The 15,871-nt window shown below is 41.7% G+C and overlaps 1 protein-coding gene across 4 annotated transcripts in view; it reads left to right on the forward strand.

Annotated features, from left to right (window-relative positions):
- Window positions 1-1,652: 1,652 nt before the first annotated feature.
- slc6a5 (solute carrier family 6 member 5) overlaps window positions 1,653-15,871 on the forward strand; it is a 49,663-nt gene continuing 35,444 nt past the window's right edge. The window contains exons 1-5 of one of the 4 annotated variants that reach the window (XM_078549523.1): window positions 1,653-1,668; window positions 3,665-4,165; window positions 4,649-4,784; window positions 14,195-14,326; window positions 14,425-14,598. In XM_078549523.1, the coding sequence (XP_078405649.1) occupies window positions 1,666-1,668; window positions 3,665-4,165; window positions 4,649-4,784; window positions 14,195-14,326; window positions 14,425-14,598 (946 nt within the window). In that variant the 5' untranslated portion in view covers window positions 1,653-1,665. Of the gene's footprint in view, window positions 1,669-2,659; window positions 2,687-3,214; window positions 3,546-3,664; window positions 4,166-4,648; window positions 4,785-10,308; window positions 10,418-14,194; window positions 14,327-14,424; window positions 14,599-15,871 lie in introns of those variants that run through there. The other 3 variants (XM_078549522.1, XM_078549525.1, XM_078549524.1) reach the window with 3 other exon arrangements.

Here is a 15,871-nt window from a genome sequence, read left to right on the forward strand (position 1 = left end):
GATCAGCTTGTAATCCACTAACGGAACAAGATCATATTGCACCTTGCCTCTCCCGCCCAACAGACACATACAAAGAAATAGCACTATTATTATTATTTTGACTGTAACTGGAAGTGCATAAAAATGTAGGAAAAGTTGGGATGTTTTTGAGTCATGCAAGCATGAAAGTGATACTGTTTTTGTTCATTTTCATTCCGAGTTCCGAAGAAGAGTCATCTTGGACTCGAAAGGTTAACCCTGTTTCTCTCTCCACAGACGCTGCTAAACCTGCTGAGTAGTTTTTTAAAAATGTTTTTGTTCCTGGTTTTGTTAATCCGTCTATTTTCTGAAACTTCGAAAACATAATGAGCTTATAGGATTTTTTTTAAGTGAAAACTTCTGCTCAGTAAAGCTTTATATTAATGTTATCATGGCAGATAGCTTGCTTTAAATGCTTTTGCTTGTAATTATGATCGGGCTGTGTCACGCTATATAAAAGTGATTCAAACGCACGGTTATGAAAGATGAAATATTTCCGCCTAAGGAATGATGCCTTCAAATGATACGGAATTTGATGAATTGCTCATCCTACGTCTGTTGGATATTGCCAGGGATGATACTGAGGATTCCTGTGCAGATAACCTCTGCTGCTTTCGCCCCTTTAAGGTCAGCCGGGGTTGGCTGGTAAAAGAATACAGTGAACAAAGCGATTCCGACCAAATCAATTACTATTATTCATCTTTCACCAAGTAATTAAGCCCAGAGAGGCTGCTTAATGGACTCTCCAGCGATCAAGTTAGTAACGGGTTCAACACTGGAGTCTGTTTTGCTTGGCTGTTGCAAGGTGGTTGTAACAGTCTTTTTTTTAAAAAAAAATCTTATTTGATAACGGAGGAATAACATCTGATGAGATGGCAATTGGAAGGGGCGTTTTTTGCCTTCCAGGCACGGGGTTAGGACAGGGTTCCCCAGACCCCGTACTATTTCTTCGTTTCAAACAAAATCTAAGAGGTGCACGAATTCACCCCATGACTGCATTTGTTTGAAAATGAATGAGTTTCCTAAAATGACCCCCCTCCCCCACCCCCAAACAAAAAAAAATCCAAGGGAACGTAATGCACCTACTCAAATGTACCTCCATTTAGCATGTGTTACCAACTCGGGGCGAGAAATTGGGATATTTGTAATACCTTTGCTGGCAGGCAGCGTGAGATTTCTACTCCAGCCCTCCAGAGTTCAGAAGCGCACGGAGCACTTTGCAGAGGGTCGCAGTTATGGAGTGTCTGCGTCCCCTATGTATGTCAGAAAGCACTTTGTTTCATATTAGCAGGACGCAATGCAGCAATACCGCAGTTTTTACTGGCGGGGGGGGGGCGGGGGAGGGGCGTTGGAGAAACTTGCTCGGTAGAATCAAAGTTTAGACTCGAGCATTAGCTCCAGATCTTAAAGATAAAGTGTATGCTGCAATGTTTTAATAAACAATTGACTCTCTTCAAACTTCTGCCCGTGAAATGTGCTGACCCACAGAGTCAGATGAAATGCTGCCCAAACACCTAGTACATTGCAACGGTCCACTATATAGCCCCACTGCGATGCACCAAGAGGAGCGTGAACAGCATTATTGTATCCAGGGTGTTAAACTTGTGAATAATATAGATTTAAAAAGTGGACGATGTCGCCTGCCAAATGGTAGAGTTAACCAGCTAGCTAGCCTGAGCTCGCTTTAATAAAACTGAACGCGTTATGCATTGCAGTGGACGGGAGTGCATTGCGCCGGCGTTTAGAGTGCGCTTTGAGTGTCAGAGATCTACCTGGAGATAATCGTTGCCACAACGATTGAAATCTCGACTCCTAACCTGACTTTTAAAAAATTACACACAGGATGAAAATGAACCCTGTGCCCGAGTGTGGGCGGAGCGCAGTCATCTATTTACAGCTATTTTTATTCTTTAAAGTTGCAGGTAAAAAACCGACCTATTTTTACTCTTGGCATTTGATCAACTGACCGGTAAACCTGACGTAAATCTCACGTACCCAAGATTCAAATTCCACCCCCTTCCCCTCCCCAACAATTTAACAAACCCTCCTCTACTGTAATAAATGAGAATATCTCCTTTAAACATTTCATCTCGCCCTGCCAATATGCCTTTAATAATAACACTAAAACTTCCTTCCCTTTCCTTTAAGAGGGTAGAATTTGGCATCAAAGTGACATGTCTTAAATTTGAGGTCAGAATCTTCGACGCGAAATTGTAGAATTTAACAGATTAAGTGGTTATGATCCACTGCTGACTGCCAAGGTTGCTTAGCAGGGTATAAACAACCGCGTTCTAACATGTAGGAGTAAAGTGCTTAATTGCGAGTAATGAATTTATGCTCAGCACTCCTTCGGTTTATTAATTCACTATCGTGAGTCATTCCAAACACGCAAGCTTCGGGGCATATGCGCACTTGAGTGACAGCGAGTCAACGTTTGCGCCCTTTTGTTGTATGTTTAAAATCAGAATCCAGGGGTAATGATTTATCAAACTCTTATTATCAAGCAAATGTCAGGCGAAGGGCACCTTGGTATTCACTGACGCACTCCCAATCTGCACAGGAACGTATAGAAAGCGCTTGCTCGGAGCTGAACTAAAGTCATTCTAAGTGGCGTTTTCCACCGTTTTTTTTTCCCCCCCTCTTCAAATCTGTTGCATTGCGAAACATGGTGAGTGACATTCTCTCTTTTTTAAAAAAACAAAATCTTCTCTCCTTTTCTCGGCTTAGTTTACATTCGTGGGAACTAGAGAAGGAAAAAGAGTTCTGCTTGCCGCCTAAAAATATGATTCAAATGAGTTTTCTGAAAGTCAGGGTTAACTTTAAGGGTATTTTTTTTTGTAAACCGCGGGTTGATGGTGGAGCTGTCCGTGGTGCTGAATCCGGTAGCAAGCAGAAAGCGACAAGAGCGAGTAGATTGTGGTGATTGCAAATTGCCAAGGACCTAGCAACATTCCAAGATAACCCTTCCCCCAGCCCCACCGAGAAAAAGTTTGGATTGTTGTTGAATGATTTATTTTGAACTGGCTTGATTTTCTGTAATATAAAGTCAAATTTCGGCTCGAAACTTATCCATAATATTGGGCATGCTATTTGTAAAGCGGTTACATCAACTACCACCACCCTCTACAGCCCAACTCCGCACCCCCCCCCCCCCCCCCCCACCACCACCACCCACCAACCTCCCTCCCCAGTCTCGAAATAAAGCACTATTTCCAAGTTGCCATCTGTGCACAGGGGACCATGGTGGTCTAGCACCGGGTATGCCTGCCCGGTGCATTCCCAGGAACATAACCCAACGCGCGGGCTGAGTGACAGGAAGCAAATGGGGCGTTAAATTAAAGATTCGTATCGTAATTGTGGGAGAGAGGGACGAGAACCCTGCAATCCGTGAGCAGAAAGTCAACGCGTTGTACTAGAGCCGCAGATGAGGGCAAGCGTGTGACATGGTGCAGTTCGCAACTGCGTTGAATGGGACATCAAATATTGAGCAAAATACCTGCACGCTACTCCATATTCCGAAACGTATTGCATTCCTTCCCCGCCTGCCCTGCCGCCAAAATCGATGGAATAAGCAAGACTGTTAAAATATTTTGAAAGCGTTGCTTAGCATCAACCGTGGGTTTCATTGCTATTTCGTATTTCACAGGATTGCACTGACCAGAAAAGCATGACCAAGCAAATGGTCAGCGGGGCTGAGACTTTGTCCCCAGCACAGGCCAGTAGAACAGAAGGTGTTGGGGTAACGAGAAATAGCCCGGAAAGTGAACCGCACCTACCAGGACACCAGGCCGCTCGGCTCGACTCTCAAATCCCCGAGGGCAAAGGTTTCGCTCTCAAAGAAGCCAAATCGAACGAGCCCGAGGGGGCCAAGGTTGGGATCTGTAAGAACGCCTCCTCCGTTCAACCCAATTCCGCCGTCCGTCAGGATCCTATCGAAATTTTGCCCCACAAGGATACTTCAGCTGACAGCAGCGATCGCACGAACACGGTTTACTGTAAGATCGCCGAGGTGGAGGTTAACTACGGCTCTGGGATAACCACAATAGAGCAAAACAACGCCAAAAGCAGCTGGGTCACGAAGAGCCAGAGTACGGTGGTACTGGGATCAGATGGTAACACTGCTGTACTTCCTGGAAATGTCAGCGGGGTAAGTGTTCCTCACGATAACCCTGTAATGAAATTAGCCAAAGTGAAAAGGGGAAACGATAAAACTCCAGCCCCAAAGTGTGCAGGACCACTTATCATTGTGTTAACAATTATTTTGGGGGCAAACTTTTTGTTTTTTTTTCTTATTTTAGACTCGAGGATATAATACTCAGGAAGAAAAAAACTGCTTAATGGGTTGGATATTCGATTGCACTTTATTCAGCCAGGCATGACATTTGACAGGCCGATTGTAAATGAAGTAGCATGTACCAATGCAGTTCATTTCAATAACGTGATGTTGAAAATATTCAACCCGCCTTTATAGCTAAAGCTCTGTGATTTCTTCAACGATTGTCCCATCATTCTGACTTTACAAAGGTGGAGTTTATCAGGGTGATAAATAATGATCCATCATTATTATAATCAGTCGCCATTATTACAGGTAGTGCTTCCAGACTTGAGTTACATTTTATGTTTCCTTTAGGGAGATGAAGGCGATGAGAATAAAGCCAGAGGGAACTGGTCGAGAAAGCTGGACTTTATTTTGTCCATGGTGGGCTATGCGGTAGGACTGGGGAATGTCTGGCGCTTTCCCTACCTCGCATTTCAAAACGGCGGAGGTAAGCATCTGAACGCAGATTCAAACTGCACAGCTCCGAGAAAGGACGAGGAGCAGAAACAAAACATCGAGAGAGGCTAGGACATCCGGAGACAGACAAGAATGGGTGCAAACATTTGCATGTATATGGGGTCACAATGGACAATAGAGAAGCGAAAGCATAATGGTGTGTGTCTACGAAAGGCAGTGCCCAAGTAAGAGAAATTCTTAGAATTAAAATTCAGAAGGCCCTGACCTATCAGCCGGGAGTAAAATATACAAGTCAAACAAAACACACAAAAAAAAGACACCCATTTCTTTCTGGCTTTTCATTCAGCATCAGTCTATAGCGACAATTAAAGATTACATTGAGTCGAGAGTATATGAAAGAAACGCGGTGAATTTGTGTAGGAAAAAAAAACGGGGATTCGGTACATAAAACGATGGTGGGGAGAGAGCAGGTCGAGTTTTCATGGTTCATTAATCCGTGAACCTAGAGAATGTTGCAATCTGCATTCTGCGGCAGTGCTGAGTGAGCACTGTGAGAGAGGCCCGTGCATATTGAGTGATTTTAATGGTGTTTCCCATTGACCCTCTAACGCATTTCAAACAAAATGTGTTAACTGTATTACATAAGAGCCAAAAGGATAATATTACTGCACGTTAGATTTCTTCCCATTATAAAATACCTGTTTTAAGTAAGCTAGCGAACGATAGCAATGTCTCTTTTGTTAAACTTTACAATGGTGTGTTTTACATGGTCATTCAAAAATATGCTATTTAAGTAGGGCAATTTGTGACTTGCGTATACAATTTGCTCATGGGCATCAGCGAATATAATGTCGGTGAAGTAATTTCTTTGTAAAAATTTGATTTGTTCAATTATATGCACCCAAATCCTTGAGCAATGTCACAGAACACTCACTCACTCAATGCACGTTAACGAAGGGTTTACGTATAGAGGTTGGTCTGAAATAATCGAGAGGGGGATAAGTTTTCATTTAAACTAACATGGTCGTAACCATGAACTTTACTAGTACTTCAGTACGGGATGCAATGGACATATTTGCAGCTGCAGTTTAGCCAGGATTTTACATGCATCAGCATATAAAATGCCACTATCGTTGAGTGTGTAACCCTATATGGGCTTTCATACACTCAGGCACATTCAAGCGTAGGCACCTGACAAATTAATAAATTCGTTTACATGGATTTCACAAGGAACAAATCATGTTTTAAATACTGCACATACTAGCGAAGTTCTGAATTTCTATATATGCATGGGATCGGCGTATTCATTTATGAAATGGTTTAAATGTAGCTTCTCAAAATTTAAGCCATATTAGTTGGAATTTAGCATTTTGAAAGTGTTACTCTAAGAATAAAGATGTCAAATAAATTAGCTTGAGGCACATCAGTGAGAGTGTTACTTAACTGTGCTGACAAATATTATGATAGCTTGGACGTTCATTTATTTAACATCTATAGTTTAAATAGAATGGTTTTATATGGAATCAATGCATCGTGAATTCAATTCCTCTTTTTCTCTTGCACTCAATCTGAGAAGCATTCAATAACGTGGAGTGTCACTTTCCTCTGCATTGTCACTGGTCAGGCTAACACTGTAATATGTTGCGAATCATATTACAGATATCAATCAAATAAAACATTAACAGAAAGCATGACAGTGAATTACCCAACTGGTAATGGAATTTGCTCCTTTATTCATTGCCAGTCTCAAGAAGCCTTTGTAGTTATTTGATTAATAAATTCGGAATCCATGAGACGGAATAAATCACAGTTCCTGTGCAGGTGAAATAAGATTGAATTGAGCCTGATCATTTGGCTTTGCTGAGACTACATTGTGCAATTTATTTTAGCGCCTGTTTTCTTTTTTTGCTGATGCCACGTGGAAAGTTTTGCACCTTCAGTGAATTAGGCTCTATGTGCCGGCAGTTATCAAATTCCCCGCAATGCCTCTCAGTGTGTGACGATTCAACCCAGCAGTCCCCTATCGGAACCGCCTGAATCGAGTCACAAGCACATTTTGGCTTTGAGTTTCTGGAATTTGCAAAGCCTCTTCTCACAGGTTAGATCACCAGCCTTGGATCGCAGTGGATGCAGTAACATTTTTTTCCCCCTAACCAGCTGCACAAACATTCCACATAAATAACAACCAGTCAAGTTCCAAGCAGTGGGTTGATGAATTGGCGGCACCATCAGGAAATGGATGACTTTTGTCGGAAGCGTCCAAGAATTGGGCCATTTTGATCCAGTTAATGTTCAACGGCTGGCCCACAAAACTCGAAAGTGGGGAAATTGATTTTGACGGATAGTTGGGCGTCAATAATCTATCAACATCTCCATTGCTTTGAGTTGAGGTGATGACATGGTACAATTGGGGAGGCCATGGGATATTTTATGTTTAAGTTGCTTCAACGTGCACACATTCAGTTGTGCTAAATCACATGAAATTACCATAGCCTAGAGGAACCCCATGAATAAATGGCAACTTTACAGATTCCGCACTGTGGGCGATCGCTTTTCATTTCCATTATGCCTCTGTGAATTTTTTTTTGTGTGTGTGTTAATGGCGCTATATACATATCATTAATTGGTTCATCACGAAAGCATCACGGATTAACAAACCCATAGTTAATATTTAATATTGTTAAACTACATCTGTGGGATTTTGCCATCATTAAACGAATTTATTCCCTAAATTCTTAATGAAATCTTTGAGCATGTTTTGAATGAAAACCCTATTTTTCTTTAACACTTATTATTGGTATATATTTCAGTGGTGCCTGTTGCTTATTTACTGGGAACGTAGTGTCCTAAAGAAAGTTGTGTGCTATTACCAAAGGTAACATCAAAAGGAATAACTTTACCGAAGCCATCGCAGTTGGATCCGCATGTAATAGTTCCTGTTGTTGAGTTACATTCTAGGCGAGTTTTAAAAGATTACACAGGACGAATAACTAGATTTTCGATAATTCAATCGAGACTCACTTGACAATTTGTGGCAAGTGATGCAAAAGAGTCTTTATTTTTTCTGGTAACATTAATATCCAATATTCTCATCCTTTTAACAATGGAAATTATATTTCACTAGATAGCCATTTCATTTCATCGGCAAATTGGAGTTAGAATCGTTCCAAGCTTGGCACCTGACCTTTCTTGCCAATATATTCATTGAAAAGCACAATTATAAGAAGCCTTATAGTGATTTCGACGCTAATCATATCCCTTTGCAATCCTTTTCGAAATGGGATATGTGGGAAAGAGATTATTCCTGGCCTCGTCAATCTGTTGGCAAATACATTTTAAAAACATTGAAAAGAATAGACCCATGGATATCTTTTTTAAAAGTCCATCATCCATCGTGTTCTTAAAACAAGAATACAATGCACATTCGGGGGGAAAAACAATCATTCAGTTATAATTACATTATAATTAACTGCTGTTACGTGGACATTAGTTTCTCCAAATAATGGAGAGCTGCGCGATCTACATCGTTTATTTGAAACGAGTTTCTGCAGCCTTACCCAGCTACTGGTCACATCCATCAACTCCTAACCGCTTGTCGGTGAGGTACATTGGTCTGGCTTGATCGTGGCAAAACCCAGGAACAAAATCAGCTCCTTTCAGTATCAGTAATTTAAGAAAGGTAAACTTTCCAAAATGCAGCGCTCGATCTATCCTTTTAAAACACATTTAATCGTTTTGTGACGGAGCAAGGAAGGCGGCAACCCGCCTTGGGTTGTGATTATATTTTTGGTGCACTTGTCTCCAAGCCGCTTTTGCAAACTTCAAGCGAAATGCAGACACATCGTGGCTGGCCTTCCAGTTAACCTGGCACAGCTTATCCACATTGGCGATGAACACATTTTTAATTGGCTCATGCTTAAATTCTGATGCGAAAGGTGACAAGTTGTCGCCCCACAGAGATTTCCGTCCCAGTAAAGATGGCAGGAGATGGCAGGTGTCGCTTTGGTGACTGCCCTCATGAAGCAGGTTTAGAGGCCTTTGAACAGGTTGCGCACAGATCGATTGGGTTTCAGTTTCTATCAGCGAGTTTGGAAAATGTTCACATTTAGCAGTTAATATTGACACAGGCTAGAAAGGTTGGGATAAAATCCACTAAGTGCAGATCTAAAAAAAACATGATAGGTGGCAGTTCTTAATATCAATTCAATGGTGTTTACACTGTAATGTAAACCAGTTGCCTTAAGACATCGAATACTTATCTTCAGTAAAAATGCTCTATAATTATCCCTCTCTCTATTAAAAAGTGGCTTTGATTAAAACGATCAAACCCATAAGTCACAATTTCGTAGAACATTTAAGATGGTCATTCTTTAATAAACTGGTTAATTTCCTCGATAAGGTGAAGGCCAGCTGAACTCCTCAAAGTGTGAATGGTGGCATGACTAAAGAAGTGTGCATTTTAACATCATTACTCGTAAATGGACCTATAACCAAAGCCAAAGATTCTCAAATTGCGACAAATTTGGACCTATCTTTCAAAAAATGACGAACTGAGGGTGTTTAAATGATATTTCAGGTACTGTAAACCTATAAGTCTAATTATAGGTCGATTGCAACTGGGAACGAAATCCCCCAAAGCTGTGCAAATGTAATTTTTTTTAAAAAAAAGCATATTTACAGGATTCATAATCAGAAACAAAAATAAAAATACTTGGAAAAACTCAGCAGGTCCGGCAGCATCTGTGGAGAAGAACACAGTTAACGTTTCGAGTCCGTATGACTCTTCAACAGAACTAAGGAAAAATAGACTCTCCGCAGAGTCTATTTCAAACCTCCACCTGCACAGGTGTTTGAATTACCCCGACAGATAATGCAACACAATTCTATTCAGGAACTCAGATCAGCTATTTTAAAGATCGTTATTATGATATTCCCTGGATAACATTTAATTGGGTCACGCTATAACGGAATTGGGGAGAGTATATGCGGTGTTTTCCTTTGGCAAAACACTGTTTTCACAATGCGTCAATTCAAGTTGGCGAAGTGTTCTGTACATTAGTCTCTGGAAGTTCTAAGACACTTGAATTAATCGCGTGATATTCGTTGAATTTAAGTGTGGAATCATCAGACTTGCGACTGCGTGTGTATTCATACGATGGTTTCATCTCTAACCCCCCCAGCAATATTTACATGTGTCAGGGATTACAGTACTTTCAAAACCTTAAATGTAGAAGGCTGTTTTAATCTGTATTCACGCCGATATTTGAGAGCTGCAATAATTATCTTCACCCAGAGCTATTAGCAACCTGTTAGACCTGTTACTCATGAGGTGCTACCATCTTATCTCCAAAGAATCCCGAATTAATTACAGTTTAAATTGCCCAGGGGCCATTCTCGTTACAAAATGCTGGGATGAGAATATTACCATTGGCCTGGAATTTCATTGGGGATGGGGGGGGGTGTGACCCGGAAATTACATATAAAATGACCCCCATTTGTGCCCCAATCCGCCTGTGTCAAATTACACTCAAATTTCCTGCCAATTTCATTAGCACATCAGAAACGTAGAAGTGGACGTAAATGACTTGCGTCGAACTTAACTGGAATTTAACCGAAGGGGTTTCTAGATGATAGGACCAGAATGAGGCTGGGGCGTGCATTAAGGTGAGTAAGGCAAGCAGTTCTCTGCCAGGAAGATTTGCCCATCAGTCGGTTTAAATTGCCCCGGTGGAAAGTCTTCATTTTCTCAGATCCTGCTGTTCTCACAGTGTGTTTGCGTGTTGTGCCATGTATTCCGTCCGCTAACTGCTCACCAATCCTGTGCCGACCCCCCTGTGGATGGCTAGAGTGATGCTCGGAGTACCACAGAAGTTGAGGGCTGTTGTGACCCTCATTGCTACAGTTAAAGCTCTTCTGCACAGGAACTGGCAAGTTCAGTTGGGCGCATGATACACACGCAACTTACTTTACTCATGTCCAGTTGTCTGCAATCTTTATAAAGCCGTGCATTTATTCTGAGCCCCGATAACCCCTATTTCTGGGCGGGTGCAGCTACACCGGAAATTCCAGTACCGGGGGCGGGGGTGGGGGGTTGTTTTATGAGCCTGGCCTCAGTGTACTCATGCCCAAAAGCTGCATTTGCTTCCCAACCCCTCTAAACCCTGCCCCGCCCCCAACCCTTCACTCAACAGAGACTTAAGTTTTAAGGAAAAACTTCCAATGTGTGTCAAAATTCAACTCCACACAAGCCACTCGGGCGCTAGTTCTCTACCAACTTAGTTCCACTCCCTTGTTCTTTCCCGATATCTGCACTTTCCTCTATTTAAATATTTATCCAATTCCCTTTTGAAAGTTACTATTGAATCTGCTCCCACCACCCAGTGCATCCCAGATCATAAAACACTGAGGAAAAATCACTCCTGGTCATTTACCCTGACTTTTTGGCCAATTGTCTTAATCCGTGTCCCGTGGTGACTTCCCTCCTGTCAGTGGAAACTGTTTCTCCCTCTCTACACTATCAAAACGTCCAATAATTTGTTTACAGTTCATGGACGATGTTGGGAAAGTGGGATCTATTTCAGGCTCTGAGTTGCCCTGTAAAGGTGGCGAAAGATCTGCTTCCTGAACAGTAATAGTTAGATCCACAGACCTGGAGCTCACACCAGGTGATGGAAAGCTACCTGCCACAACGTTATTTTGAATATACTTGTCACTAATTTTAGAAAAAAAAATGTATTGGGAAAGCCGATCATCCAGCCCACTGTGTCCTATCATTAAAAACGAGCGGATTGGGAAGTGGAGTTTGCACATGAAATATCGGTGCTTACTAAATGCATTGCCGACTTGGCAGGATCACTCAGGTTTGCTAGGCAAGTGTTGTCTGGGGACAGGTATCTGCAATGTTATTTCACTTTCAGTGTCCTTCCTGCTTTGTATGTTGGTGTATTTGCCTGCTTTTCTATAGTGGTGATTTTACTGCAGAAATATAATTTGCTTTGGCTTTATAAATAGCCTGATTGATGCTCTATCCTTTGAATTGCAGCAACAGCTATCAATATCATCGCATCTATCCTTCCTCAAATTTAATGTTATTTTGAAGTCAAACTCTCAGAATTAATGCACTTTACAGTTACAGCCCTTTAAGATTACATTCGTGCCACACAAGTGCCAGACAATGAACATCTCCAAGAAGAGATAATCTAATCATCTTCCCATGTTCAATGGTATTACCATCACTAGATCCCTCACTATCAACATCCTGGGGGGTTACTATTGACCAGAAACTGAACTAGACCAGCTATATAAATACTATGGCTACAAGAGCAGGTCAGGGACCAGGAATTCTGTAGCAAGTAACTTACCTCTTGACTCCCCCCAAAGCCTGTCCACCATCTACAAGGCATAAGTCAGGAGTGTGATGGAATACTCTCCATGTGTCTGGATAAGTGAAGCTCCAACAACATTCAAGCTTGACACCATCTAGGACAAAGCAGCCCGCTTGATTGGCATCCCATCCACAAACATTCACTCCGTCCACCATCGATGCACAGTGGCAGCAGTGTGTACCATCTACAAGATGCACTGCAGCAACTCACCAAGACTCCTTCGACAGCACTTTCCACACGTGAGACCTCTACCACCTAGAAGGACAAGGGCAGCAGATGCATGGGAACACCACCACCTCAGATTTCCCCTCTGAGCCACACACCATCCTGACTTGGAAATATATCGCCATTCCTTCACTGTTGCTGGCTGAAAGTCCTGGAACTCCCTTCCTAACAGCACTGTGGGTGTATCTATACCACATGGTCTGCAGCGGTTCAAGAAGGCAGCTCACCACCATCTTCTCATGGGCAATTAAGGATGGTCAATAAATTCTGGCCTAGCCAGTGAATCCCAGGAACATGTAAATAAAAATAAGACAAGTCCTCCTGCACATTGAAAATTCAGAATGCTTGGGGAGGGGAATTCTTATCCGGGGAGGAGGGAGTCCCAGAAAGGGGAGGCCCAAAGCGTTGCTGAGGGTCCCGGAGCAGCATTTCTGCTGCCCTTGGCCCATGAAGAAACCTCTAAAAATATTCCACCTGCCTGGGCCTCTTCTGGACTTGAATCCAGATCCCAATGTCTTTGGCCAGGCAGGGAAACCACCATTGTTGCCTCACTCAAGCCCAGGTATTAATAACAGCTGCTCCCCAATGAATCAATCAGAGCCCATTCTGCATGTTTAAAGGAAAGGCCCAGCGTTTGAGGACTGGTATCTTTGCTGTTTGTAATTTAAAATTGCAGATGATCAGATTGGTCTGGAAATGGTGTGGGTAAGTTGCCCATTCTATTGTAATTGGTGTGCTCTGCTGGTCAGAAAGTCAGATGCATAGCAAATTCTGAAAACATCATCCTTTACACTTTACACTGTTAGCCAAAGTCCCAAAATTAACGACCCCCCAACCACCACCACCCCCTCCCCCAAACTGCCACCCACTCCCATTTAGTGAAAGCACTTTCGGCTGTGTAAATCAACAAACTTAAAAAAAAAAGTTATCTGATATCTGATTTGGAAAACAATTGAGAGTTGCAAGGCTATAGAGATGGACAAATTTGCTGGGAGGTTGGGAGTGTCACATAAAGGAAGGCATTCAGTCATATATGTATATTATAGCATGTATGGTTAAATAGGCACTTTAGGGTTTTAGTTTCATCAATATTCATCAGGAAGGTAGACGATTCAAACAGAATCTATGATATAGCTGACAGCACCTGGTGGGCAGAAGGGAGTAAATGATCATAAATAAATTTTCTGGATTCATGTTTTATCATCTTGCTGCATTGTAGACCTGATGTGTATTGTGTAACTTTTATTGACCAGTTTATTCTAAGTGAAGTCATTTGTTGAAGGAGATACAAATGCCATAAACTGTGTAAATCACTTTAAGTGGACTGAGCACAAAATCCAGATTCACCCACTGTATTGAATGAGTGTAGAGATCACCAATTATATTCAGCGTCAGGGTATTCTGCAACTGACAGGAGGTTGTAATCGATAGTTTTACCTTATTGACTGAGTTGAAACGATGCAACTGCTGCTTGATTTGGATCTTTTGATTCTCGGTAACAGAAAGCATTTTTTTCATATTCTCCACTTCTCAGTACAGGGACAGGCACTGGAGTGGCGGTTTTGATTGCCGAGGCTGTAGTGCCCCCCAGTGTCTACCCTTGGCATTACATTGGGCATCAATTTTTGCTTCTGCCGAAACTGTTTCTCTAAACACACTACGCTTACTGTTAAATCAATCGAATTTAATTTTGAACCAGCATTACAATTAAAATATAGCTTATGTTGGATGCATAAATTTCACTGCATAATTTTTTTTGAAATCATCTTAAATTATGTAAATAGATCAATATATCCTAAACTGTGTGTTTATTCATTGTTTCTGCCTTTAGGTGCATTTTTGATCCCCTACCTAATGATGTTGGCTTTCGCTGGAGTCCCCATTTTCTTACTTGAAACAGCACTTGGCCAGTTTGCCAGTCAGGGCCCTATTTCAGTGTGGAAAGCTATTCCAGCCTTACAAGGTAAAGCATTCAAACTCATAGGCTCCTTCTGATATTTCATTTTTTTAAAAAATGCCATATTATATATTTAATTACCTTGTTTCTCACTATGTTTGTAGGATGCGGAATCGCTATGTTAATCATCTCGGTTCTGATCGCTGTGTACTACAACATCATCATATGTTACACTCTCTTCTACCTTTTTGCATCGTGCATACCAGTCCTTCCCTGGGCATCCTGTGAAAACAGATGGAACACTGAAAACTGTAGAGACAAGAACAAGCTGTTATTGGGTAACCTCTGCAGAACCTATTCTTTGGACTGACCCAATCTTCTTACCTACTGGAAGAGTTTATTTTTTCTTATAAAGACATGCGCTTGCTTTACAGGGATCACCATGGATACCTGTGCAACATAAAATATCTTAAAACTACAAGCAGTCCTCTAAAATTTCACCAGGGATCACGGCATCTTCCAGTATAACGAGCCTTAGTTGCTTTTATTTACTTTTAACCTTCATCCATCTTCGCTGACTAGTGGGAATCGGGACGGAGGTTACTGCTAGTCATTTTACTGCTGCTGTTATGATAATTTGGATTGCAGTGTGATTTTAAATACATCGTTGCCTTCACTTATGCAGGGCCATGTTACCTTATTGGAGGGTCAATAGATTCAAGTAACTACAGTGACCCTTAAGAGATGTAGCTTGTGAATGGGTCTTCTGGCTTATCACTAATGATTTATGAGTTATCTAAAAAGTAAGATGGATTCATAGAATTTTACGTTCTTCTTTATTAGTCGTTCATGGAATGTGGGTGTCACTGGCTAGGCCAGCATTTATTGCCCATCCCTAATTACCCTTGTTCAGAGGGCATGTAAGAGTCAAGTGCATTGCTGTGGGTCTGGAGTCACAGATTTCCTTCCCTAAAGGGCAAAAGTGAACCAGATGGGATTTTACAACAATTGTTTCATAGTCATCATCAGACTTTTTCAAATTCCAGATTTTCATTAAATTCAAATTTCATCATCTGCCATGGTGAGATTCAAACCCAGATCCCCAAAGCATTATCCTGAGTCTCTAGAATACTAGTCCAGTCACAATATCATTATGCCACCACCGCCCATATGCCAGCAGAGGACCATTTGGCCCATCATGCCTGTGCTGGCTATCCCTTATCCAACCCCTGCCCTTTCCCTCAAATGTTCTAAAATATTTCTTTTGAAATATTAATTCAAACTCCTTTCAAAGCTATTATGGATGTTGGTTCTACCATTGCTAGGACATTCTTTGCCCTAACTGCCCTATGTGTGAAAAATATCCTTCTAATCACCCCCACTGCCCTTTGATGCTCGTTAATTTGTGTCTAAAGATGATGCTAGTGGAAGAAGGTAATTGTATGGATAATTACTGCCAGCAATAAATTTTCATCGTCATGGGTTAATTATAAAATCTTTTACTTGTCAAGGTATTTATTATACAGAGCTCTTTTGAGCCAATCATCCCGAGAGCGTTAGAATGGATGTAATTAGTGATGCCAGCCAGGAGGGCCCACATTGATTCTGTTT

Source organism: Cetorhinus maximus, chromosome 9 (assembly GCF_964194155.1).
Source record: "Cetorhinus maximus chromosome 9, sCetMax3.hap1.1, whole genome shotgun sequence".
NCBI lineage: Eukaryota > Metazoa > Chordata > Chondrichthyes > Lamniformes > Cetorhinidae > Cetorhinus > Cetorhinus maximus.